We start from the raw sequence: 27,248 nt of genomic DNA on the forward strand, positions 1-27,248 counted from the left end.
CCGTGGCCCCCAGCGGGCAGCCGGAGGCCCGCGGGTCGACATGGCTTCGGCGGGGCTTCAGGAAAACGTTGTGCACTCAGAGGTGGCTCTTTTCAGCAGTGCTGAAAGGGATCCTCTGTTGACGTAAGGTGGGGACCCCGGGGGTGGGGCATGCTGTGACAAGCGACCCTGGGCCCAACTGAGCCTGGATGGGGTGGGGGTGAGGTGCTGTTCTACAGCCCCTCGCAGGAGGCTGCTTGGTCGGGTCCCCCAGTAGGAGAGCCCGGTCCTCAGAGTGAGGCTGCTTAATTATAATGTGGTCGTGCCTATCCGTCCCATTTCTGTAAAATGTTCTTTCTAGAAGAGGAATCTGCGGTTCGTGGATCCTTTTCAAGGATTCGGCTTTATTTAGGCTTACTTTTTTGTTTGGCTTTGAATCTAACCCAGTGGGTCCGCTGGGGTTTGCTCTGGGCCATCTGCAGTAGGAGGCGAGAAGGAGGTGCCCTCCGGGAACCTGAAATTTTGAGGGTGGTCCAAAGCGTGGCTCAGTGTATCCGTCACTACCCCTCTCCAGCCCACAGACGAACAACCAGAAGGCACCTGCAAAGTCTGTAATGGCCCAGGAGCTTTGTGCTTTTAGCCTCCCTGGACACGCCCCTCCTCTCAGCCTGTGAATGCCGCTTACCGGCTGTGTTTCTTGCTCTGTCCAGTTCTGGCTCAGACTCCAGCAGAGTCGTGTTCCGGTAGGTCAGGACTGATCGTCCGTGTGTTCAGAGGAATGGGTTGCTTTCCTTGCCCTGCCTGATTTCAGGAATGAAGCTGTCTGATGAGAACAGGACAAAGTCTCTAAAACTACAGAGTAACAGAGCTGAAAGGGTGCCGGCGTGAAAGTCAGGATTCTCTAAGTGGCTTCCGTCAAACTCCTTTGGTCTTGACCGAGGCTGTGGGCCCGGTGGCCACCTTTGCCACGAACTCTGAGGACCCTTGATGTTCTTTTGGCCAACAGGCAGCTCTGGCCGGGGCTGAGGCCGTCATTCCAGCCAGACTTGGGGACTCGATGAAGATCCGGTCCCCACCCTTTGCTGGTCCACAGACACACTAAGCTGAAAGCCAAGGACAGAGGCCAGGCCCCAGGAGCAAATTCTGGCCTGACAGTTACCGACACGCCTTTCATTTCGTTGGATGGCCCCTTCTCGAGGCGACCGGGGCCACTGGCTTCTTCGGGGCGCAGCTCCACGTGCTATAGCCGCTCGCCTCCCAGCACCCGTGTTCCTGCTGTCCTCCACCAAGCCTGACGACACTCATCACGAGGGCATTTCTGAAAGCCTGTTTGTGCTCTGATGTGGGGCCAAGTGGGTCCTGAGCTTTGCCTGGCCAAGTCCCTCATTCCTGGTGCCCCACTGTCCTTCCCTCCCATGTTTCCCTTCGTCCCTCCTGGACAGTGGAGCTGTGACCTGGGGCTCTAGTGGGCCTAGCCCAGCCCCCCTGCCTGTCTCTCCTTTGCCCTGAGGGGAAGGAACATTGTTTAAGAGCAAGGCAGGCTGGCCTTCCAGCGTTTGGGACACGGTCTCTCTGGGCGGCCAGGTGGCATTTGCTGTGAGATGTCGGCACTCACGTGTGACGTTCGAATTTCCTTCCACCCTGACAGACCTGCCAGGGCTGTCTCAGCAGCCGCCCCACACTCCCAGCCCCGCCCAGGGACAAGGTGTCCCAACGACCAGCAGTGGCTTCTAGCAGGTCTGCCCGCACCCCGGGAGTCACCGGTGTGAGCAGCTAGGTGCCTTTCGGCCGAAAGAGGACTTGTTTGGGGCCTGGCCTGCCCTCTACCATGGTGAACGTTAAGTGCGGTCCCTGGGGCTTCTTTCTAATTATCGAAGGTGCCTGATGGGGGAGGCGCCCGTTCTCGGCCTCCCGCAACGACAGACCTGGGCCTACTCGGCGGGGGTTCGGACACAGCCGCGCCTGGGGGAGTGTGTGGGTGGAGACACTGGGCCGCATCCAGCTGCTTTCTGGCCGAGGTTGCTGCTGACCTGGCATCTTCCTGGTCTGGACCTACCCGCGTGCCTTGGCGAGACCGTTGGCACCTACCGTGCTGTGTGCTTGGGAGTCCCTGGCTGCGGGCGGCGAGGCGGGCGGTCTGCCAGAGGCTCCACGACACACGGGGCCTGAGGCTCAGCATCGGCCTGCGGCCCGTGTCGACGTGGAGCATCATTCTGCCTTTCTCACCTCTCTCCTTGCCTCCCAAGCACCTGCAACCCGGGTGAATGGGTCTGGCTTTGGAGAAAGTACCAGGTGGGTCTGTAAGGCCCCCGGAACCCTTTCTGAGAAAGCAGACGGCTCCTGCTCTGCAGCGTTGCTGGTGGCCGAGCGGCCTGCCCTGTAGGAAGCATCCACAGGGAAGAACCGGACACCCGGAGGCCCGGCTTCGTGGCCCAGCTTGCATGCCTTTGACAACGTAGGAGGGTTTCCGGGACTCGGTGTCCTGCCCTCTGAACGGACTTGTTTGAGCCAGATGTTCCCCGGGGCCTTCCCAGCCCCCAAGTTCTGAGCCTGAACCCACAGGTGTCTCCACGTTTCATACTTGGCGAAAGCTTTGCCCTGTGGCCCACGAGAGCCCGACACTCCACGGGGCTCTTGAGAGAACCGACCCCGGAGTGCAGGCCTTTGCACTTTGTTCCCGGGCGACACTCTGCAGGGTTCGCACCGTGAGCCACCCTGGGGTCTCTCTGCGGTTTTCGTGATGGGCACATGCCTCGGTGGGGGAAAGTTTAGGCCTGCTTGTCACGGGTCGCCCCACACTGGTGTGCACCCGACCTGACACTGCCCTTCGTTTTCCTTTTTCTTGGCCCATCTCCACTGCTCTAGAAGCCTGGTTGATCTGAAGACGGGTCCCGAGGGCAGGGCGTTCCTCAGGTGTGCCCCCCGAGAGCAACCGGCCCTCGGGAGCCCTTAGCTCAGTGAGCGTTTGATGAGTCAGTCCCGGCAGCGGCTGTTGGTGAAGCAGGCCCGTTCTCTTCCTTGTGTACTTCCTGTCGGGGCTGATGTCACCACTCTGCGAGCCTTGTGGCCTTTTATGGACAAGAATCGCAGCTCCTCTCAGTGAGGAAGTGAGCGATAAAGCCCCTAGCAGAAGTCTGTACCTGGGGTGAAATACCTGTGGTCAGGTTTCCCCTCCTCCCACCTGAGCTGGGCCTCCTGAGCCGGCTGGAAACACCTGTCCCGGGCTGGAGGCCTGTATCACCTCTGAAAGGCCTCAGGGCATTTTGGGTTTCAAATAAAATCGGGAAAGGGAATGGCCCCATCAGTGAACATGTAACTTAAAACCTTTTTTGTGGTTGTTCTGTGGAGGGTGCACAGGGGAGGTGCAAAGGGCCTGGGGTTATTAAGGACAACGTTTCCAGGCGTCTGTGCTGTACCACGTGCTTCAGGCACCCATGTCATTCAGTCCTTAGAGCAGCCCTGCTGGTGAGGCCCTGGCCTCCGATTCCGAGAGGTCAAGGGGCCAGGCATCTCTAGGGAGAGTACAGAGTGGAAATCAGAACGCTGTCCTCTCTCTTCTGTCAGTGCTCCAGACACACAGGTAGTGGTTGTCTAAGTGTGCTCTAAGGAGCCCTGTCTCCACCACCGAGGCAGCTCTGGTGTTTATCTCCCGTTCTTCAAGTTGGAAATTCAAGAGTTTATCTGAGAGCAAGTTGCTCTTAAAGAGTTGAAAACCACTAGAGAGAGGTTTTATAATCCCATCTCTACCTAACCCCCACCAAGTTAGGGGCTGGGCAGGAGAGGTTAGGGGCCACAGTCAGGCTGATGCCTTCATCCCTGCAGGGAACCTGTTTCTCAGAACTGGATTGCCTCTGATGGGTGCACTCGCCTGGTTCTGGGCCATAGGGTTCCTGTCGTCTTTCTGTCTGCCTGCCTCCTCCTGGTGTGGCAGAAGGAAGGGTGTTTTCAAATAAGCCTTCAGTCCCTATAGGCCCAGATAAGGACTTCAATCACAGCAGAGCGGCCTGAGGGTGCCTGGGTGGCTCAGTTAGTTAAGTGTCACACCTCGGTTCAGGTCATGATCTCGTGGTTCATGACTGTGAGCCCCACATTGGGCTCTGTGCTGACTGCTCAGAGCCTGGAGCCTGCTTTGGATTCTGTGCCTCCCTCCCTCTCGGCCCCTTCCTTGCTCATGCTCTGTCTCTGTCTCTGTCTCTGTCTCTGTCTCTCTCTCAAAAATAAATAAACAGTCAAACAAAAACACAGCAGCCTGAATTCTGGAGTGTCTGTGTGCCACGAGGTTACCTTGTGGGGAAGGTCTTACGGAGTGGGTGTTAAGGAGGGTCCCCGCTGGAATGCACGGGGGGTCTGGCCGAGTAAACTGAGGCAGAGAGCTTCCTGGTTGCTGAGAATTCTAACCATCCCCGTACCCAGAAGAGCTTCCGAGCTGAGGAACAAATCCAGAAGCACTAGGAGAAAAAACACACGCAAACCAGGGACAGTGCCCGCCTTGTCCCCTGCCTCCTCCTGTGAGGCCGCAAGATAACAGACCCAAACCCACTGTAGGAACTGAAAAGACCTTTCCAGACTTACGGGGCCATGGTGTCCTTTCACTGCAGGCAGGTGGGTTTGGGGCCCCACGGGGTAGAGACCAGAGCTGAGGAGACGAGAGAGGCCTCCATCAGTTTTTCTCTGCAAAAGCGTTTGCCCAAAAGAGTATTCTGGCAAAGCGGATCCAGACTTCTTTATAAAATGAGAGCATTGGAGTGTGTCCTTGCGGGCCGTGTTGACAGTGGTGCTTCAGGGATTGGGGGTGAAGGGTCAGGAGAGGAAGGCCTGGAGGAGGTGAAGTGCATGGAGGCCGCCTAGCGTTTGGGTCCAGAATCGGGAATTGAAGCATGTTCAGGCCTCTGTGCGTGCCACCCGTGTGCGCATCTGCGTTCGTGTTCACGCACACCCACGTCCGTACCTGTGTGTCCACGGGCGTGGGTGTGCGCGTGCCCGCGAGTGCATGGGCCCGCACACAGCCTGTCCACGGCTCTGCGCGGCTGTGTGTCTGCACGTGTGTGTGTTTGCGGGCTCTGCTTCCTGTTGTTCGGCAGCTCAGCATCTGACACACAATCAGAGGAATTCTAGCCATCCCAGGGACGGGGCCTGGGCAGCCCTGGGAAAACGGTTCCTTCTGGAAGGGATGGGGATGTTTCCTTTTATGGTAGCGTCGGCCGCTGCTGCCTTACGACTTGCCAGCCCGCGCAGGTATATTCTTGCCCAGTTGTGGAGCAGTGACTGAACGTGTCCGCGGCGGGGGCTGGCCCCACAGGGATGTGAGGGGGTGGGGGTGGGGGCGCCAGGGCCTGGGATCACAGCCGGGTTTGCTCAGACCTTGCTGGTGGCCACGCTGTCCTCAGGGGGCGGGTGCTGGGGACTTCCCTGTCCTCCCCAGCCCTTAGCCCCTGCTCCCTCCCTGCCCGCCCCCCCCCCCCCCCCATCTTCCGGAGACCCTGCAGAGGCTCCCTGGGCCCTTGCTGCGTGGTCTTGAGGTCGATCTTGAAGGACCTCGTTTGGTGGGAAAGTTGAGACCAGGGGCTGCTCTGAGAAGGTGCCCAGTGGTGAGCAGGGTGTGGGGTGTGTGGGTGGAGGTGCCTGGCTGAGTTCCCTTGCACCCCCACACTGTTGATGTTTGCTAGGGGGCCAGAGGGAGGGCTGCGGGGGGGGGGGGGCGCTGCTGTTTGTGTTGGGTGGGAGGCTTATTCTTGCCTCTCTCTGTCTGGTTGTCCTCTTTCCCTCCCGAGAGACCCACAGACAAGGGCCGGAGACGTGTGTGAACGCATACGCGCCGAGATTGGGCACGTTGGAGGCTCTCCTTGCCAGGAGGCAGGTGACCTAGCTGAGCGGTGTCTGTTGCTGTTGAACAGCTAAAGCCGTCTCCTGAGGCCGTGAACACAGTGAGCCATGAGTCACTCTCCCGTCGTCCCATCCTGCAGGGCCCTGGCCGGCCAGTGGCAGCCAGTGAGCGTGTCCTTCCAGACCACCAGCGCTGGTTTCTGTGCAGCACCGCGAATTCTGATTGTGGCTGGTCCTCCTCTGAGACTCCTCAGCCAGTGCTTTTCTACTGGGGCTTGACTAGCAGTCCTCTGTTCCTCCTCATTAAGGACTCCCACTTCGCGATGGGGAAGTAGATAGCGGCCATTTGCGGAGCTCGTCCTATTGACGTGCCGGTCCATCCGTTACATGTGTTACTTCTGTTTTCCACGCTAATCCTGTCAGGGAGTTAGTAGCATAGTTACTCTATGGATAAGGAAACCGAGACTTGGGATTTACAGACCTCAAGGTAGCTCACATATCAGTCGGATTTGACCTCAGGGAGTTGAGGGGATTACGCAGGGTCGGGTGAAAAGGGGAAAAACATGAGTTTGTCTTCTCAGCCATTGCTTAGGGTTGGACATCCCGCCCTGAACCAGGTCAGCCCAGACGCCTTCCAGCATTTCTGTCAGACTTCACTTTCAAAGCGTGGTCGGTACTGTTCCTCCCGCACACAAGGGGCGCGAGCTGGTGTATCCTTACTTGCTAAGGGAGTCACAGCTGGGGACGGTCGTAGAAAGTTCCCGACGGCCAGGCCTAGAAGCCCAGGTTGTCCCAGACGCCGGTCAGAAGCTGTGATTCTGACATGTTTGCGTTCCTTCCGAGCTGCCCTTGAACCAGCTCGCTGAGCACTCCCACGTGCCAGACCCGGCACTGCTGCCCCTGTGCACGGGTGCTTGTCTCCCTGTCACGGGAGGAGGCGGGGGCTCCGGGAGCCCGTGCACGGGTCGGAGGTCCCACACACCCCGCGGCAGAGGCGGCCCTGTGCCCCAGCCTGGTGTGCCCGGCCCGCACCCAGCCGCCTTACCGACGTTGCCGGGCCTTATTTCTACGGCCCCCGCCCCAAGGGTCAGCGTAACAGGGCAGGCCTCCCCTCCGCCCTCGGTGCAGCAGACTCCTGGGGAGCTCTCTGGAGATGGGCTTTCTCGGAGGTGGTTTCCTGGGGGGGTGGGGCCGGGCAGTGAGGCTGGGCAGGCTGAGCTCCCGGAGTGGTGGGGGGAGGGGAGGGGCAGACGCCCGGCGACACTGCACCCGTCCGAGTGGGGCATCGGGTGGGTGGATGCCGGCTGGCGTGCGGGGCCCTCCGCAAGGGCAGCGGCCGAGACCTTCTGCTCCTGGGGAAGGGGCAGCTCTTCAGAAGCCTGACAGGGAGGCTTTTGTATCCGGCAGAAGTTAACCTGATGTCTTCTTTGTTTCAGACCGAGAGGACCAGTCCATTCTGTGCACGTAAGTGTTTCTGCCCGGGTGGCGGGGCCTCGTGTCACCCCCTGGCTTGTCCTTGCTGTGCGGACTCCTGCCGAGACCCAGGCTGCTGAGCTCTGCTCCCAGTCGGGCCCCTGCCCTTTCCCCATGGGATGGACCTCCAGGCCCCAGGTTAGCCGCTCAGCAGTCCCGTGGCACAGATAAGCTTAGTTTCGGGGCCAGACGTGGACTCCCCTTCCGCTTCCTCGTACCGTGCGGGGAGGTCCGTAGCAGAGAGAAACAGGAATCTTCTCCACAGAGCACAGTTGGGAACTGGTGGGTGCCTCCAGAGCACATTCCTTCTAGCTCTGAACGGTGGCTTTCTTTACCTGCTTTGAAGCAGACACCGGGGCTGCTCGCCCTGGCCCCCGGCACTTACTGAGGAGATAAATAAACCCCACTGTGGGGGGAGTTGATGGTACAGAGCATTCCTTCAAGTGGTTTCGAAGGGACACGTGTAAGTGCCTTTGGCCCATGAGACAACAGCTGCCCAGAGCCGATCCTGAGACTTTGTGACAGCAAGCCTCCCAGGTTCCCAGGCCGGGCAGCGGGTCCGGGTGGTCTGCTGTCGGGCCTCCCGAGGCCCATGGGAAGCGGCCGGAGTGAGGATTCCAGAACTCAGCATTTATTCGCCTGTTCCCCCTCCTGCCGCAAGGGGTTGGGTCCCTCACTGACACCTAGCGGAACGGGAGGCGGTGGCCCGGGTGCGTTGCGCTTCAAGGCTTTGGCCGCGTCCCCCCTGAGAACTTTCTTGGCTCTCTTGGCAGGGGTGAGTCTGGAGCCGGCAAGACGGAGAACACCAAGAAAGTCATTCAGTACCTGGCTCACGTGGCCTCCTCACACAAGAGCAAGAAGGACCAGGTGAGCGCGGGCCTTCCTCCCTGAGGAAGAGCATCTCACGATTCGTAGTTCGGAGCGTTTGGGGGATCGAAGCAGAGGCCGGACCCTCTTTCCCGGGAGGCGGCAGCTCGGCCGTCTGGGGAGCGGGTCCGGTGGTAGCCAGCCCCCTTCTCCCCCGGCCTCCTAACTTTCTGAGTGGCTGTGGACACTGGAGACCCCCAGGCTTTGCGAAGCGGCGCTCCTGGCGTTTACGGCTAATTAGAGATTCCCAAACTCGGTTCTCAAGTTGTCGGAGACTTGGAGCCTCTCTGGCAGGCCAGCTTTTGAGCCCCTGCCTCCTCACCCTGCTGTTGAAATGCCTCTGGGTGGACGGTCCCCCAGTGAAGAGAGAAAGGGCAACTAGAAAGTCATCTCACTTCCCTTTTTCTCCCCCTCCCTCTTGATGGATTATGGTCGAACCCAGCAGTGTCCTCACTAGGTGAGCTTGCACGTTTACTGCACGTTCTGCACCAGGAATGCGTGTTCTGCCCATCGTGTGCCCTTGATTTATGTCTTTTCTCCTGAGCAGCTTTTCACTCCACACCGTTGTCACCTTCTGCGGCTAGACCTGTCCTCGTAGGCTCGGCTCACTGACTGTCTTGGGAGGAGGGGCTGGGTGTGACACGCGGTGACCTCTCGTGCACTCTGAAATGACAGCCCCCGCAGAGCGGGTACGGGCCCCATCGCCGGAGCCGTTCTCGGAAACTCTGGTCGTGCCCAGAGCTCCCTGTGCCCACGGCAGCTGTAAGGCCCCGGTGCAGAACCCCGACCGAGGTCCGGCGGAATGGGAATCTGCTGTCCCGGAGCCCCACGTGCTCGGTGTCTGGACCAGATGGAGTGGCCGTCCCCTCTCCTCTCCCCCCCTCCCCCCCCCCCCCCGCCACCTGCCAGCACTGTGCCAGTCAGAAGCAGCACCCGGAAGGCCCCACACTGGAGTGTCCCAGGGTTGGGGATGATCAGTCCTAAGCATGCCCGGGTGGTGCTCTCTCGCCTTTCTCTTAAGCACACACTCTTAGGCTTCCTTGTGAATTCCAAGTGCCCGTGGTGTCCCCTCAAGCCATCAGGGGGGACTGCGCCGTCTCTCCGTGGCTGCCCCTTGCCCCACGGGGGGCTCACGGGGAGCCGTGAGCAGCGTGTGGAAGTAAGTAGCGGTGTGTGTCTGTTGCATGCAGACCTGGGGTGTGTCCTGAATGTCCTAATGGGTACAGTCTTCTGGAATCGAACCAAAAGTAACTTTTCATGTGCCAAACTGCTCAAGACATTCTAAATCTTTTTCCGTGGGGCGTCAGGAGTTATATTTAGAAACTAATAAAGTTTCTCTTGCTCCCTGTCTCCAACCCCCATTTTCCATTCTCTTTAGGAGGCCTATTTCAAAAACAGAGCCGCGAGGCTAGGAATCCTCTAGCTGTGGTTTTCCGTCTCTGAATTTGCCATAAAATCCATTTCCCAACTATTCATTGAATGTCTAGTATGTGCCTGGGTCTCTGGAGGGTGACCTTGGAGTCCCTGCCCTGGAGGATGGGGGATAGGACCGCAGTTACAGAGTCAGAACATAGACGCGTGGGGCTTGTGTCTGGGACTCCAGCTGCAGAGGGGGGACGGCAGGCCCTGGGCGCCCCGCTCGGAGGAGACGGCCTGCTGGAGGGAGGGGTGATGAGGGGGAACAAACTTGTCACATCCTATGTCTCCAGTCACAGTGTGTGACAGACCACTCTGTCCCCAAGTGGAGAGATTGAATAGGTTGCCTCTGGCTTCCGATTACTGCTCAGGCCCTCAGTTGTAAAGGCCGCTGACAGTTTAGTGGAATTCCTTGCCTAAAGCTGTACAGTGATTTTCCACACACAGCTGGGGCACGAGACACTTGAACTTGGTTTATGGCTCTCGTATTCTGGAGCCTGTCACGGCACACTCTGGGCGACAGCTCTCCCTTGCAGTGACCCAGATGCTTCTCCCAAGGCTGCCCACCGGAGCGCCCCGACCTCACGAAGCCCACGGGAGGGCCGGGCTCCGGCCGGGGCTGCTGGTTGGCGAGGCACAGCGTGGGGGCGTGGGGGGGGGTGGGGGGGGCAGGGACTTTCCAGGTAGACTTCCCTAGGCTGAGCCGTGATCTTCGGCCGTCTTCCTCTTCCTCCCTCTGTTGTTTATATACTAGTTGGAGACCACTGGCAGAAACACCAGCCAGTGAAGCCCTTCAGAAACTGGATGGGTTAATTCTAGACCTAGAGCATATGTTACCGACAGAACCTCATAAGGTCATGGTCACGTGCAGATTTTATTGAGAAATAAAGGTCTCTTCCGTGCCCGGCTATGGGTCAATAAGGAAAAACCCATAGGTTAGCCACCACCATTGTCTGCACGGAGTTCGGCTCCGGAATCTGAAGTGGCTGCCCCCTAGTTGGCCGAGTGGGCCCACGTGCCACGGCAGCAGCGTGTGGTCCCACAACAGAGACCTTAGCGAGGCTCCCAAGCCAGGGCAGGCGGCAGGCTCTGGTGGGGACCGTGGTCCCATCGGTCTGCGGAAACAGGAGCGGGAGTGGCCCAGCCAGCCTAGTGGCCCGGCCCGTGCTCTGCGAGGAGCGTCTTAGTGGGTGGGGGAGCGGCGCTCCTCCAAATTGGACCCCGTGGTCTGCCTCCGCTGACTTCGCAGGCTCGCGCGAGCCCTGTGGGCAGGGGCCCGGTGTCCCGCGACGGCTGGTGCCAAGCACACATGTTCAGCCCGTGCGGTGGATTTGATCCCTGCTCCTCAGCGTGGCTCCACTGACCCTCCTTCACTTAATCCGTGTGGTGTGAAAACCAAAGACTCCCTGGTGTCCGGTGGGGTGGGGGTGGGGGGGAGCCCTGGCCGAGGACGGGCTGCTGGAGTAGGAGAGTCTGCCCCGGTCCCTTCCAGCCCCTGGCTCAGTGCTCTGCAGACGAGTCTCGTCAGCAGCAGGTGCGCCTGGAAGGCTGAACCTCACGACTCTCCCGGGAGCTCCTGCTACTTCAAGTTTTCCTTTTCATCACTCACGGGCAGCCGTTCCCGTAAAATCCTGGCCGGAGTCCAGCCTTGCTAATAAATACAAAAGCCGGCCTGGCCCCTGTGTGATGTTCTTTCCCCCTAGAGAGATCCCAGGTATTAAGGGCCGAATTTTCCGCAGCCAGCGTCCGTTACTGCCTGGCCTGCTGGGAAGGTGATGGCTGCTTCCAAAATTGATCTAGGCTGGTGGGGTAGAGCCCCACGCAGGGCTGGGGGACAGGGCGGTGACTGGCACCTGTCGGAGAAGACGCGAGTTGGCGCCCGCTTTGCCGGTTGATAGCCGCATGACCTCGGGGCCACCCTGTTTTGCCTGTCCTGAGGATCCGGGGATAGGGAGGCTTAGGGTGTGTCAGCCACATGGGTGGCTTGGGACCACAAGTAGAGTTTATTGGTGTTGTCGATAAACAGTTTAGAACCCGTGGTGGGCCTCACTGATCCCCGGCTCACGCACTGGACACTCTGGAAGCACGTCTGTGGGGGTGGGTAGGTGGCGGGACAGGGTCCAGCAGGGAAAGTGCCGTGTCTATCAGGACACGGATGAAATGAGCTGGTGTCTTTTATGGAGCTGATTCCTTCTCGCCTTGTCCTGTGAAAAGGGAAAAAATGTTGTCGGGTATCGGGCAGAGAGGGCAGAGGGAAACCGTTGTTCCTTGGGGGGGAGGTGGGGGGCTCTGCGCAGGGGGAGAAATGGTGCTGCTTCCTGACGCGTCCTCCAGAGTCGAGCTGGGGGGAGCCACCCACCTTCCCTTCCTGGGGGTGCTGATCGGTCAGTCCGGCGACGTAAGTTCAACACCTGGCGGGAAGGTCGCTCCCGAGTGACACAGGGGCCAGGCTGCGATTGGCGTGGCCGGAACGCCCTCTGTTCCTGGCGCGCTGGGCGTGTAGGCACAGCTCTGCCACTGGCCCCCCTGCCTGGCGGAGCAGGTTCGACGACCTGAGCCACTGCCTGGCCTTCACCGCATCCCCGGGTTCCTTTCCAGGGCGAGTTGGAGCGACAGCTGCTGCAGGCCAACCCCATCCTGGAGGCCTTCGGGAACGCCAAGACTGTGAAGAACGACAACTCCTCCCGATTTGTGAGTAGTGGCCGGCCATGCCCAGCTCGCGGGGCTCAGGCTCCCACCCACGGCTTTGGCACACGTCGCCTTCCAGCTGCCGCTCTCACCTCTGAAAGTGAGGCAGCTTCGGACCTGGTTGCCTCCCGGCCTGTGGCGGGGAGTAGGCTGGGGTGAGCTCCAGCTGGTGGGGACCTGCACACGTGGCTGCTTCAGCCCAGGTGGCAGAGAACTGGGGGGGAAGGGGGGACAGCGGGGAGTTACCTGCTGGTCCCGCGCCTTGTCCTGTTGTAGCCAACAGCCAGATGGAGGACCGAGGAGCACTCCTGTGCCTTAGCGGATGAACTTGGGCATCTCTGGATCTTGTCCTGGCCCAGGCTTTAAGCAGCACAGCGCTGAGTCCTGAGTATCCATGCAGTGCACTGCACGGGCCCCTGGCCTCCGACATGGGCACAGTCTCTTGATTTTCCCCCTTCGGGCTATACCGCAGGAGCTAGAAACTGGAGGACCGGGCTTCTGATTCTCTTTATCTGTCTCTCCTTAGGGCAAATTCATTCGCATTAACTTTGATGTCAATGGCTACATCGTGGGAGCCAACATTGAGACTTGTATCCTTGGTCTGGAAACGAGACCTTGTCTGGAGGGACAAGACCTTGATGGAGAGGAGTCCTGGGCCTGGAGTCCCACGTCTAGAGGGGAGGGACAAGACTTTGATGGAGAGGAAGCTGCCTCCTGATTCCAGCAGCTTCCTCCTTACGGGCCTGTTAGGACACCTTACCTGTGGCTTCAGGAAGAGTACCTGGAGAAGCTCATGGAACACCCAACCCCGAGCTCAGGTTTTTCTTTACTGGCAGGACAGAGTTCTGCTTCGAAAGGGATGGGACGACAGAAGACCCTCCAGTGTGGTTCCCAGAGGGGCAGGGTTCGAGTGGATGCTCCTTCATTTCTCCCTGGCACAGGCATCGTAGCCTTGCTGGTGGGACCATTCTGTGCTCCAGCCCCTTGTGAGAGGGGGCTCTTTACCCAGACAGGGCTCCCAAGTGCGAGAGCTGCTTTTGGACAGGCTGTGCCCCCGGAAGGAGCCGATTTAGTTGGCTTTTGTTCGATTTTGCCATTTTCTGCCTGGCAAAGTTCAGTCACTTTTGATGGGGGCGGGGCTGGTGGGAGTGGCCTTCCGTCCCGCTTGCTTGCGCAGTTCCTTAATGTTTGCCAAGATCTTTTGGAGAAATCTCGTGCTATCCGCCAAGCCAAGGAGGAACGGACCTTCCACATCTTCTACTACCTCCTGTCTGGGGCTGGAGAGCACCTGAAGAGTGAGTATGGGCCGGCATCCTGGCACGCGGGCTGCGGGCCCTGGTCGGGCCACATGTTCCGCTTGGGAAACGAAAACGCCAGCCTTCCGAGGCCTCGGCCTTCTGACTTGAGCACGCCAGAGAAAAGTCAGGGCGGTCGAGCCTGCCTCTGTGAATCACGGGGCGCTGACGCTCTTGGGGGCTACGTGAATGTCAGTCTCACGCTGGGGAGAGGGCATTCCTGGCTGCTCCGTGGTTCTGGGGGGTACTTCGGGGCTTAGGGGTGCCTCCCATCCTCCCAAACCTCTGAGGCCCCAGTGCTGACTTGAACCCTGGTTACAGCCCCTCACTGACCCTCCTTACAGCCGATCTCCTGTTGGAGCCATACAACAAATACCGCTTCCTGTCCAACGGGCACGTCACCATCCCAGGGCAGCAGGACAAGGACATGTTCCAGGAGACCATGGAGGCCATGAGGATTATGGGCATCCCAGAAGAGGAACAAATGGGTACAAGGCTGGCCCTCCTGTGGGGGAGGGAGGGGAGGCAGGAGGCTGGTCATCGCGCCCTAGGAGGCACGGGGCAGCTGACGGGCCCGGGGAGCGCTTCCTGTTGGCTCTGGCTCTCGGGGAGTCCTGTGGAGGCTAGGAGGAAGGCCTCGAGTGGGCATGAAGCAGTACCTCGTATCTGAGTGTCAGGGTTGTCTGTTCCCAGTGGTACCACAGGCATTTCTGCACAGGAGTACAAAGGACGGGTGCTTACCTGCTCCGGTCCTTGCATTTGCTGAGAGGGGAATATTCCTGCTTCGTCGGAAAGGGGCCAGGATCTTTGCGTTGGTGAAGTGTGGAGCATGCCTGTGTCTTCCTGTTTCCCCAGAAAGAGGGCAAAGAGGCCTTCAGGCTTTGTTTTCGAAAGAGTGGGGGACAGGGAGAACACACCCTGTTCTCTAACGTGAGGGTCGGAGCCACCTTGGCTCAGCGACAGATAATATGCAAACGGTGGGTACAATGTTGTGCGATAAAACTTTACTTATAAAAACAGGCAGTGGGCCCTTGGGCCAGAGGCACGTCCTTGGCCCAGATTTAGAAGTTTTAGGAGTTTTAACAGAGCTTGGATCTAAGCATAGGGCTGCCCAAGCCGAGGTCTGCCCGAGGCCCTGACCGTGAGCCCTGCAGGGGGGCTGTGCCCACCATGTGGCTTGTCCTGTCCACGCCCCCCAGGGAGGGGAGCGGCTGCCTCCACCCAGGGGCTTATTCCAATCCCTGCCTGGTTCTGAGCTGCCTTTGGTTGCACCCCAAGGCTTGCTGAGGGTCATCTCGGGAGTTCTTCAGCTCGGCAACATCGTCTTCAAGAAGGAGCGTAACACCGACCAGGCATCCATGCCTGACAACACAGGTAACACCCGTGGGCGCCTCACCTGGAATGTGGGGCCTGGTGTCTGGGCTTGGATTTGCTCAGGAGAAGTCTGGTAGAAATTCCAGACCGTCCTCCGTTGTTCGTCTCCTGTGTATCTCTGCCTGGCTATCACTTCGGGTTCTTTGTAAACTGTATGTGAACGTGACCCTAGTGCTTTTTCGGGGAGGCGGCATCAGAATGAGTTAGAAAACCCCTTGATCATATGGACCAGGGCTTCCCTCTTTTGTCGTGGAGGCCAAACCAGTTGTCCCAGTTAAAACAGCGATGTCGGCGGCCTCTCCGTCTCAGTGCGCGCCTTACCCGTGAACACGTCAGGACCATGAAACGCCTCGGCCACCGCTGTCCCCCTGAGTCCTGCAAACGGCCCCACTTAAGCGATCAGCCTTAATGTGCCCTTCTGAGGGGCTTCTGAAAAGACTGAACACGTGGGTGTCTGGGCGTAACAGGCGTTTCTGCGGGATGTGTGCCGTTGTGCCCCTTAGCGGGATCGGGGCCGGCTCCTCGCAGTCCTGTCCCTGGGCGGGATGCACTCTTGTACTGTGTGGCTGAGGTTGTGCGAAGGAACCGGTGCTGGGCCCCCAGGTAGGATGGGTGCCTCCTGGCCGCTCGTGGCTGGTGAGGGTGCAGGTCGCCATGGCTGCTGGGTCTAACAGGGGAGCCGAGGACTCCGTGCCCTGCTGCGGAGGGGCCCCGAGCCGGTCGTCCCCGTGATGATTGTTCAGCCACCACCTCGTGCTCCAGCAGAGGGACCCGTTCTCTTGGGGTTAATTAAAACTTCTCTACCTTCCCTTCCTTACTCTTCGGAAAATACCAGCCGCCCAAAAAGTGTCCCATCTCCTGGGGATCAACGTGACAGATTTCACCAGAGGAATCCTCACCCCGCGCATCAAGGTGGGACGGGACTACGTCCAGAAGGCACAGACTAAGGAACAGGTACGCCCTGTGGCCGGGGTGGGGGGAGGAGGAGGTGGGGGGCCTTGGGGGGCGTTCATGCAGGAGGCTCAGACTAAGGAAGAGGTACGCCCCCTGGCTGGGGCGGGGGGGCTTGGGGGGGGTGGGTGTGTGGGGGGGGCGCTTCCTTAGCAGGCTCGTTGCGGTGGCCTCTCTGGGGCCTGCCCTGGGCCACTGTTGTGCCAGGCGCCTGGCCAGGTGCCTCATTCAGCCCTCACCGCAGCTCAGGGAGCAAGGTGGTGTGTACCCTCCGTGAGAACATGAGAAAACTGGCCTCGGGGTGTCTGTGTGCCGCCCGAGGCCCCTCGCTCAGGAAGGATCTTTACTAGTTGCGCCTCTTTGCGCCTGGGCGACGTCGAGGCCAATCGGTCGGCGGGTGCGGAGGCAAGTCCCGTCCTGGTAGAGAGTGAAACGGGAACCTGCTGTGTCTCTAGCACAGCTCGTTCAGGTGCAGGACGGCGGCAGCCGCCCTCCAAGCCCGGGCCCAGAAGCTGGCTCTCCACCGCCTGCTGTCTTGTCGTGCGTGGTGAGAGACGGCAGCGATGTCCCTCAGCCGCAGCCTCCCCCGGGAGCCCAGCTCCCGCCCCGCCAGGCCCCTCTGTCGGCGCGGGTGGTGCCATCTCCCAAAAATGCTCTCAAGTTCGCTCTTCCCTAAGGGTGCCGTCCGCTGTAGCCCCACTCTGGTGGCTCTCTCACCATCACTGGTACAGAGCCATCCCACCACAGCCAAGAACATTGTTCCGAAAAGACCACAGTTGTCACTAACTGTTCATTTCCCTGATAATTAAAAAAAAATTTTTTTTAATGTTTATTTATATTTGAGAGAGAGAGCGTGTGCGCACACGCGAGGGAGGGGCAGGGACACAGAGACAGACTCAGCACGGAGCAGGCTCCAGGCTGCGAACTGCGAGCTGTCAGCACAGAGCCCGACGCGGGGCTCGAACTCACAGGCTGTGAGATCATGACCTGAGCCGGAGTTGGGCGCGCAACCGACTGAACCACCCAGGCACCCCTCTTCTTCTTTTTTTTTTTAATGTTTATTTATTTTGAGAGACAGAGCACATTCACAAGCAGGGAAGGGACACGGACAGAGGGGGACAGAGGATCCAAAGCAGGCTCCGGGCTCCGTGCTGACAGCAGAGGGCCTGATGTGGGGCTAGACCCCACGAGCAGGGAGATTGTGACCTGAGCTGATGTCAGACGCTCAACCAACTGAGCCATGCAGGTGCCCCCATTTCCGTAATCATTAAAGAACCTTTATTTTTCCACGATGAAACTACTGCATGAATACCGCAGATGCTGAAAATATAGAAAAGTCTAGAGCAAAGAAGAAACGATCACAGTCCTAGCCAGTGACAGTTATCGGGCAGCTCTTTATTTCCTGCAAGGCTTTTTTCTTTCTAAAACTTAGCTGTCACCCTGTTCAAGCATTTGCACAATAGAACAGGGTACTGAGCCCCGTGTGCCCATTGCTCGGGCAGCGTCGAGTCACTGACTCCCGGCCAGTCTTGGCTCATCATTAACCTTATTCCCCCATCCCCCCTTCGCACATTATTTGAAGGGAACCTCACACGTCTTATCATTTTTTCTGTAGATACCTCAGTATGTCCCCACTTTTTATTTTATTTTTTATTTTAATGTTTTTTATTATTTATTTTCGAGAGAGAGCATAAGCAGGGGAGGGACAGAGGATCCAAAGCGGGCTCTGCACTGACAGCAGAGAGCCCAGGTGGGGCTCAAACGCACGAACCGTGAGATCATGACTTGAGCTGAAGTCGGGCGCTCAACTGACTGAGCCACCCAGGCGCCCCAATCCCCATCTATTTTAGAAAGGTTTTTGCAAATATCTAAGTACTTGATGCTGTGCCTCATTGCTGGGTACATAGGCTGTTTCAACTTTTGGTTATTATAAATAACATTGTAGTGAACATACTTGTGTGTGAAGCTTTTTTTGCATCCTGGGGGCTGTTTCTCCGGGGCAGATCCCTGCAGGTGAGTTTCCTGGAGCAAAGGGTTACCAGGTTTAAAGGCTCCTGGACCTGACGCTCTGTCCCCCGGGGTGTGTCCCCTCCCTTCCCCCACCAGGCTGACTTTGCCATCGAGGCCTTGGCCAAGGCCACCTATGAGCGAATGTTCCGCTGGCTGGTGCTGCGGATCAACAAGGCTCTGGACAAGACCAAGAGGCAGGGCGCCTCTTTCATCGGGATCCTGGACATCGCTGGCTTCGAGATCTTTGATGTGAGCTCCTCCCTCGTGCCTCCTTGGCCACCTTCTCCCTGGCCGGGCGTCTTCTTTCCTGTGGCCCCAACAGGAATCTGAGCAGGCCACCTCCTGCCTCACATGGAGGCAGGGGACATCAGTGGGGTGTATCTTAAGTTTAAATAAGCATGCCCACCCCCAAGCAGCAGGGCTAGAGAGAGCGGGACCGTGTAGCTGCCCTTCTGTTCGTGGGCAGATGCTTTCTGAGATTTTACTCTTCCAGCAACTATTTATTGGGCGTTGGGATAAAACACCGTCTCTGCCCATGAAGACTGAAGTCTGGTAGGATAAAAATGATAATTACAGTAGATCAGACGTTCTTAACCTGGGGTCCATGGCACATCTCGGAGAGGCCGTGAGCTTTGGGAGGCGGGGGTGGGGAATTATCTCTTTATTTTTCACTAACGTGTCACTGAAGGGATGCATTTCTTTTTTATTGTGAGTTGAGCAACATATCGAAACCACAGTTGCCTGAGCAGCGCTTGGGGTCTGTCTCCGGTGGAAATCAGATGTTTGCACATCACAGCAGTTGCTGTGGGGACGTTGTAACATCATTTATGTTCATCCGCTTCAAAATGTTGCAAGTTAGGACGCCCACAGCCTGTGCTTGTTATGTATGTCATTAGTATGTCACGGTACTTGGGTAATTGCATTTCAACAGGACTTCTTTCCTTCGCAAACTGTTTTATTCATTTTCAAACGTCGTTCTGAGAGAGGTTCTGCTAGGCTGCTAGAAAGGTCCACAGGAGCCCCCGCTCTGGGTTTGAGGAGGGAAGGCGCCCGCCCATCCGGGCTCCCCGGGGCCAGCGCTGAGGTGCTCAACACCCGTCCCCTCCTTCCCGAGGCGCTGCGGCTCTGTGGCGGGCGGGCAGCCCTCTGACGTGGCCTCCTCCTTGCAGCTCAACTCGTTCGAGCAGCTGTGCATCAACTACACCAACGAGAAGCTGCAGCAGCTCTTCAACCACACGATGTTCATCCTGGAGCAGGAGGAGTACCAGCGCGAGGGCATCGAGTGGAACTTCATCGACTTCGGCCTCGACCTGCAGCCCTGCATCGACCTCATCGAGAAGCCGGTAAGAGCCAGACCTCAGGCCCGGCTGGTCCCTCGTCCCCTCACGAGGACACGCCGTGTTAGCCGTGGGGGCTGGGAGGGGGGCGTGTCCGGTTCCTCTCCCTGGCGGTGTCACCTGCAAGAATAAGGTCATGGGCTCAGACCTGCGGCCTGGGACCCTCGCCCAGCTGCCGACCAGGTGGGGATGCGGCTGGTGCTTCGGTCCCAGAAGACCACCCAGTGTTTACCTAAGGGGCGGGCGCGACAAGCCTTTGTCTTAAGGAAACAGGCTTGGTTTTATTTAGGTCGTAACATCCTATCCACGGATGCTTCTGCGGCAGCGTAGGTTGTGCAGACCCAGGGCGTGGAGTGCTGTTCCCCGTACAGGTGCTGAAGCGCCGTCTGCCCCCCTCAGGACTAGCTCAGCACCAGAGCTCCCGCCCCAGAGCGTTGGCTGCTGGTGGATGGTGGTGACCAGAGAGCTGCCCCTCTTCCTTCACTTCAGAGTGAAAGTTCTTGCCAGGTGCCCTTGGGGTCTAGGTTGGACAGGGTGTGCTCTTTAATGGAGTCTGAGCTGTTTCTTTGTCTGTATTCCCTCCTGATGGGGTTAAAGTGCTGAATGAACCCACATCTTCTCGGAGTCCTGGGCTACTGAAAATGTGTAGACCAGAGTTACGCTGAACTGCTAAGTAGTTGGAAAAGCCTAGGAAGAAGTTGGTGCATTTGAAACCACTGGTCAAGGCGGGGAGCAGGGGTTAAAAGACCCCACGATCCTAACGTGAAGCAATTTACTTTTGTGATGAGTTGGGGTTTTTTTGTTTTTTTTGTTTTGTTTTTTTGAATCAGTCGAGTTTTCCAATGAACAAGATCCCATCTGGCTTTGAGTCTTGTCAGCCAGTCTCCATGGTGTTTGAGTCCGCTTTCTGATTTTATCAACTGAGTGTACTTGGGGCTTCCTTGGAGGACTTGACCTAAGTGTTGCATCTCACCACATAGTGGTGCAGACACAGCCTGTGGTGCGGTGTCTCGGGGTGACTCCAGGGGCAGAGGCACCTGTGAGGACAGCCTCTGGGCATGCGGTCATGGCACACGTCCATCAGACCTACCGGGGATTTCCAGTGCACTAGGTTGGAGAAACTCCGTGATGGATCATCTGGCTGAGGTGTGTCAACCACAGACTAGACCCCAGAAGTTTCTTTTTAAATTAGAACGCTTTTTTTTTTTAATGTTTATTTTTGAGAGAGAGAGAGAGAGAGAGAGAGAGAGGAAGGGAGGGAGAGGGGGGAGAAGGGGCAGAGATAGAAGGAGACAGAGGATCCCAAGCGGGCTCTGTGCTGACAGCCAACAGTCTGATACGGGGCTCAAACTCATAAACCGTGAGATCATGACCTGAGCTGAAGTCGGACACTTAACCGGATGAACCACCCAGGCACCCCTAACCTAGAACTCTTGAATCAAGTTTTGCTAATGCTTCTTTTACCCTGAGTGTGAGGGCACACGCTGTCTACCTTCTGTTGAGATTCTGGGGCTTCTGAATACTGACCTTTGCCTTCCCGGGAGGGCAGGGGTAGGGTGCACTCGCCAGGTCAGGCTTCACCTGTGTGATGCTCTGCATTTTCCAGGCTGGTCCCCCTGGCATCCTGGCCCTGCTGGATGAGGAATGCTGGTTCCCCAAAGCCACCGACAAGAGCTTCGTGGAGAAGGTGGTACAGGAGCAGGGCACCCACCCCAAGTTCCAGAAGCCCAAGCAACTGAAGGACAAAGCTGATTTCTGCATCATCCACTACGCAGGCAAGGTGAGGGGAGCACCTGCACGGAAAGGTGCCGGACAGGTGGAGATGCTTCTGTCTAGGCTGAGGAGCTGGGCAGCCCAGGGAGTGGGACGGGGGGTGGGGGGCACTTCTTGTCTAGTGACTCACCCAGCAGTGTGCCTCGACTCTGGAGTTTAAACTAGAACTCTGTCACTCGTTAAGTAGTGTGACTTTGGGCCAGTCAACATCTCTGAGCCTCATCTGGGAAATAAGTAACCGCTGTCGTGCACGGTGACGTGTATTAAATGAGCTTGCGAAGCCTGGTGCTCGGCACAGGTCAGCGCTGTGGGGCAGGGCCACCTCGCCTCTGTGCTCCTGACCTTGTGGGCTGGACCACGTGCGTCGCCCGGGACCGTCATGTGCTTTGTGGGATGTTTAGCAGCACTCCTGGCTTCTGCCCACCAGGGGTCAGCAGCACTCTCCCTAGACGTGACGAAAATGTCTAGGCTTCGCCAAACACGGGGTGGACACGGTCGTCCTGGTTCAGGGCCACCACTGTAGGTGACGGCTTGGTCATCACCGAGCCTGCTCGGCCCCAAAATGGCACAGCTGCCTTCATCCCTAACCGAAGAGGGTACCCCGAGTCCACAGGGGTCTGTTCGTAGAATAAAGCTGGTTGCAGCAAGTTCCGTGTCGCTTGCTTGACGCTCCTAATTAGTCATTGCAGCCCAAGCAGGTGGCGAATCAGGCGAGGAGAGCCACCAGCTTGCATAGCTGACCCTGAGCCACACCTGGTCCCCGCCTGCTGCCCCTGCCCATGGCCCCACGCTGCCTGGCCGCTCCCACTCGGCCCGCCTGGTCCCTACAGCTGCTGAAGCGCGCAGCTCTTGCCTTTAAAAATACTCATTAAAAAACCCTGTGTCTATAGCCGCCTAAGGTAATGTCCCTGAACCTGCATTTCCACCTCTGCCTTTGTTAGAAATGCACGTGCAGTGACGCTCGCCGCGCTCTTGTTTCAGAGTATTATTTATAACGCAAAATAGTGGGCACCCCCGAAAGCCCGCTGGGGCGAGCCTGAGCGACGAAAGTGTCCACGTGTGTCCACGCTTGGGCTGCGGCACCGCAGCTAACGGGACAAGCCTGCCGGCTGTGCCCAAGTGGCCACAACGCCGTCCCTGCGGCTTTTGTCATCTCCCAGGAGGTGACTGTGCTCCTAGGGAACAAGAAGCCAGGGTCACACACCTCATCGCCGGTGCGCGTGTGGGAGAACCTCCAGAAGGGGCCGCGGAGGAGCAGTGGCCCGAGAGCAGGGGTCACCTCTGCGCGGTGCTGTGCATTGGGAAGCGGGAGGCCAAGGTGGCCCACACGCCGTCTGTACTGTTTGGGGAGCTTCACAGTGAAAGTACAGTGGATTGCCCATTCACGTTTTTTGGAAAAGGCAACAATCGTGCAAGCTCAGAGAAAACTCGGGCGTCCTGGAAAAAACAAAATAAGTAAATAGATAGGTAGATAGACCGCAAAAGTCCTTGTTCTTTTGCCAGAAAGAAACACTGGCACACTTTGGTTATGTCCTGCTAGGGTTGTTTTCTTTATGTTTGTATTAGAAAAAAAATAATAATACAGACTGTTCTATGACCTTGGCTGCAACATAGATCTCTTAGTCCCCCGTTGCTGGATGTCCTTGTGCACAGCTTTTCGCCCTCCCGTGTCACGCCGCCCTTGCCACGCCTCAGTTTCTTTCTTGGGGAAGGAAATACCAGCTCAGGGGGTGTTGGCGTTGTTAGGCTTCTCCCCACCCCCTGCGGGGCCGGCTTGTTTTCGGGGCCCGCAGTGAGAGCTGGCATCCCCAGAGCAGCCTGTGACCCGCGTGGCCCCGACCCTTGCAGGTGGATTACAAAGCCGACGAGTGGCTGATGAAGAACATGGACCCCCTGAACGACAACATCGCCACGCTTCTGCACCAGTCCTCCGACAAGTTCGTCTCGGAGCTGTGGAAGGATGGTACGCCCTTTGCGCCCCCCCTCTCTTCCCGCCTCCCCTGCGGTCCCAGGACACGGGGCGGGGGTCCGCCTGACGCAGGCCGGGTGGCCTCCACCCGCGGGAATGACAAGGCGGCCCAAAGCCTCGCCACACAGGTTCCCGCACCCCCCCCCCCCCCCCCGCCGCACTTTACTGCGTTTCCGCCTCTCCTTGGCAGGCCGGTGGCTCTGGAGTTGTTTTCTTTCCTTGTTTCCGTCCGTTCCTCCTTTCCTCTTGCCTGGTTTTGCTTTAACCTCTTTGTTGCAGAGATGCAGAACACTCAGAGAGCCTATTTCTATCAACGCTTTCCCATTCTCCACCTAGAACCAGGTGACTGGCCACCCGGAGGGGTGACCCTTGTGTATGCCGCATCCGGGGCTGTGTGAGACACGCTTCTGCTCAGATATTCTTACCCGCCCCCGCCCTCCCCCGTTGGCTCTTCCTGCCTGACTGTCCTCTTCCCCAGTCCGGCCCCTGGCTCACGGGCAGGCTGTTGATGTTGATCTGTATGGATCTTGAAAGCGGAAAACAGCAAGTGTGAAAATTCATATGCTTCTCAGAAATGCACGTGCAGAGATGCTCGTGAAACGCTGCTTGAATGGCTGTGCTGTCTCAGCATGAGACTTAGGTGTTGTGCACCCCCTGCCCCGCGTATGTGCACCTGAAGGCTGAAATCGCATCTGTGCCTGCGTGCAGCGCTCTCAACCAGGGCCTGCCCCTTCTGGGCCGGGCCTCCAGGGGGCAGGACGTGCTCACATGAAACGGCCGGTTATTATGGGGCACATCCGACCTTCCTCCGGGCAACCTGAGTGGCCACAAGCCACCCGCTCGTGGGAAACCCTCTGTAGCGGGTAAAACGGGCCCCGGGTTCCTAAGGTCAGAAATGGCTCCCATTTTAATCGACTGGATCATCGAGTCTGTCCTCACTGCCCACTTCGGTCTTGAGCACCTGTTCTTTCTGCCGTCTTCAAATAAATATTAGAGGTCTGGCCGCAAAGGAATAGGAAGCAGACTTTGGCACAGAAGCCTTAGCTTTTATATCCAGTAGCAGAAGCCCTCAACGTTCACATTGGCTCTTGGCTTAAAACTGACCTCAAATCACTGGCCACTTTGGTGAGGTTTGCTGGTTACTTTGGTCTCACCTGGGAGGAAGCAGTTTCTTCATTGCTCTGGGCGTGTGCCCTGGCGGCAAGGGCTGCTTCCTCGGAGGGTGTCTTAGACGATGAAGACCCGTGAGCTGGGAGACCTGGCAAGATGCAAGGGCGGGAGGGGGTCTTCAGACTTCAGAATATGCGTTGTCAGCACTAGTTCCTGAGACCTCTCTGCTCCTGACGCCATTTGCTGTCCCGGGTCCCTGGTTTAGGGAGCTCTGCACGGGAGGCTCCCGGACAGAGAGGGAATCATCCAGAGTCCTATAGACAATGGCAGGTAGCTTCACGGCAAAGGTCAGTGGGAATTCAGAACACCGATTGTTTTTTTGTCTGTTTGGTTGGGTTTAAAAAAAATTTTTTTGTAAGTTTATTTATGTATTTTGAGAGGAAGAGAGAACGTTAGTAGGGTAAGGGCAGAGAGAGAAGGAGAGAGAATTCTAAGCAGGCTCAGCACTGTTAGTGTAAGAGCCCGGTGAGGGGCTCGAGCTCATGAACCGTGAGGTCATGACCTGAAACCAAGAGTCAGATGCTTCATCGACTGAGCCACCCAGGTGCCCCTGTTTGTTCGTATTTTTATTTTTATTTTTTTTTTTTTTATTTTTTTTTTTTTTAAATTTTTTTTTTTCAACGTTTATTTATTTTTGGGACAGAGAGAGACAGAGCATGAACGGGGGAGGGGCAGAGAGAGAGGGAGACACAGAATCGGAAACAGGCTCCAGGCTCTGAGCCATCAGCCCAGAGCCTGACGCGGGGCTCGAACTCACGGAGCGCGAGATCGTGACCTGGCTGAAGTCGGACGCTTAACCGACTGCGCCACCCAGGCGCCCCCGTATTTTTAACGGGACCATGGGACTAGAGGATTCTGCAGGTCAGGTTTTAACACCTCCTTAGAACCAGCCTAGCGGCATAGCCTGGAAGCTTTATCGCATCTCTCTGGGAATAGAAGCTTCCACAGTGGGCTGAAGATGGTTAATGTGAATGTGGGGTTGGCCAGTAGACCGTCCCCCTTAATGGCTTAGCCGGCTCTCTCAACCCTTTCCTGCTTCCTGTTCACAACATCAAGTTTGCTGAACGTTTGAGGTTGATCTCAGCTCTCTGTGTAGATTCTAAGTAGAAGTGGTCCCACTGTTCCGGAGTCTCCCCTCCTTCTGTCCAGGTGTCTGTCCGTCTCTTTCCTGTCCCTCAACCCCCCCCCCCCCGCTAGGACCACTGGGTATTCATGTGCTGTTTGGGTGGTCTCCACAGTGGACCGCATCATCGGCCTGGACCAGGTGGCCGGCATGTCGGAGACGGCGCTGCCCGGGGCCTTCAAGACTCGGAAGGGCATGTTCCGCACCGTGGGGCAGCTCTACAAGGAGCAGCTGGCCAAGCTGATGGCCACGCTGCGGAACACCAACCCCAACTTTGTCCGCTGCATCATCCCCAACCACGAGAAGAAGGTGCGGGTGCTAGGCTCCTGTCTGTCTCCCCGGGCAGAACTGATTCCTCCCCACACACCCTGAGAGCCTCGGTGAAGGCCCCCCCCCGCCCCCCGCCCTGCCCCGGCTGCGATCGTAGCCGCCTTCCTGCTTGGGCACACTGTCTCTCTGTGGCCTTTCCCAGACCTGGGTCGGGTAACGTGGCTGTCCAAACCCGCGGGCCGCAGTGATGCCCGTTCCCGGGGGCTGTTCTCCCGTTGAGTCCGGAGGGGGCCTTGCCCGGCCTTTCTCCATCAATCCTCCACATGGGGGCGAGACCACATGCATGTTATTTGTTTCTCCAGGCTGGCAAACTGGACCCCCACCTGGTGCTGGATCAGCTGCGCTGCAACGGGGTTCTGGAAGGCATCCGCATCTGCCGCCAGGGCTTTCCCAACAGGGTGGTCTTCCAGGAGTTCCGGCAGCGGTGAGCCTCGGCCGAGAGCCTGTGTCTCCGGGGGCAGGGCACCTGGGCGAGGGAGCGGTGTCCCCGTCCACGGAGAGCTGAGGTCCGGCCCGCTCCCGCTCCTTCTCTGTGCCGCCCTCTGTGTGAGAAGGGATTTTTATTCCTAGTGATTGGGAGGCTTTGCTGCTGTTGGAGGAACCAGGAAGAGAAATTCAAAAGGAATCAGCCGGAGACTGGGGTGTTAGAGGAACTTTGTAGAAAAATGGAGACTGCAGAGCGCTGCAGCCTCTGGCCGTGCACACAGAGAGGGGCGTTGATGACACCGTCCTGTCTGCCTCACGACTGCGTTCAGTGCCAGCCCTGTTTCTGGGGCCATCCTACGCGTTAGAGGCCCTGCAGCACCCTGGGGGAGAAAGGGAGCGCGGCCTTCCCGGGTTAGAGATGCGGACAGTGGGCAGTTAGCAATCGGGGAGCCCAACCTAAAGCTCGCCCTCGAGTGGCCGAAACAGTCCAACGTGAGTTTCCATTCACTTTCTGGAAAACACGCAGGCGGCCTTTCTGTGCCGTTCAGCCTAAGAAAAGAGCAGGGTGGGATTTGCCAAATGTCTTCCTTCCTCGGGAGACTGTGGGGGAGAGAAGCCTAGCTGTGCTGCCCCGTAGGGCCTGTCCTCCTCTCCGTGCGCCCCAGGCCACGTGGAATCCAAACAAGGGTCCGGTGCAAGCATGGCTGACCAGGCTCCTCTTTTTCGCTCAGATACGAGATCCTGACACCAAACTCCATTCCTAAGGGCTTCATGGACGGGAAGCAGGCGTGTGTGCTCATGGTGAGTACGGCTGCCGCCTGCACCTCCCTCTGGGGGTGGGCCCTCGGGCGGGAGGGGGCCCGTGTGCCCGGACAAGTGCCCCTCTCACCCGATGACACCTGTGCTCCGTGGTCCTGCTCTTGCTCTGGTCCTGATCCTGCCAGGCGCTCCGAGCGGGGGACCAGGGCCGTGTAGGGGACACCGGTGCTCCAGCCATGGCAGGGCTCTGACGTGGGAGGGGCTCTCCCTTCCTCTGGGGCACATTCTCGCGCTTTCTTGCTCATATCTCCTCTGATCGTCACGCCCAGTGTGGTCAGCAGAGGGCACTTCCCCACCAGGGGAGCAGGCCCCGAGCACTGCAGCTGCCCCAACCTGCGCAGTCCGTGCTTCCGGACGTTTCCTCTCGGCCCCTAGAGCAGTGCCTGATGTGCATTGGGCACTCTGAACTCTGCCGGGATGAAGGA

General features: G+C 58.1%; 1 protein-coding gene across 1 annotated transcript in view; it reads left to right on the forward strand.

Moving 5' to 3' along the window:
• Positions 1-27,248, forward strand: part of MYH9 (myosin heavy chain 9) — a 93,223-nt gene that overhangs the window by 43,426 nt on the left and 22,549 nt on the right. Inside the window, exons 4-18 of the mRNA XM_086712376.1 lie at positions 7,239-7,266; positions 8,049-8,142; positions 12,157-12,249; positions 12,773-12,836; positions 13,443-13,541; positions 13,886-14,029; positions 14,820-14,915; positions 15,751-15,869; positions 17,973-18,125; positions 19,046-19,219; positions 20,820-20,993; positions 22,835-22,949; positions 25,364-25,557; positions 25,881-26,002; positions 26,736-26,805. Coding sequence (XP_086568502.1) covers positions 7,239-7,266; positions 8,049-8,142; positions 12,157-12,249; positions 12,773-12,836; positions 13,443-13,541; positions 13,886-14,029; positions 14,820-14,915; positions 15,751-15,869; positions 17,973-18,125; positions 19,046-19,219; positions 20,820-20,993; positions 22,835-22,949; positions 25,364-25,557; positions 25,881-26,002; positions 26,736-26,805 — 1,739 coding nt within the window. The remainder of the gene's footprint in view (positions 1-7,238; positions 7,267-8,048; positions 8,143-12,156; positions 12,250-12,772; positions 12,837-13,442; positions 13,542-13,885; positions 14,030-14,819; positions 14,916-15,750; positions 15,870-17,972; positions 18,126-19,045; positions 19,220-20,819; positions 20,994-22,834; positions 22,950-25,363; positions 25,558-25,880; positions 26,003-26,735; positions 26,806-27,248) is intronic.

The sequence above is a fragment of the Puma concolor genome, chromosome B4, assembly GCF_028749965.1.
Source record: "Puma concolor isolate L17-30 chromosome B4, mPumCon1.1.hap2, whole genome shotgun sequence".
NCBI lineage: Eukaryota > Metazoa > Chordata > Mammalia > Carnivora > Felidae > Puma > Puma concolor.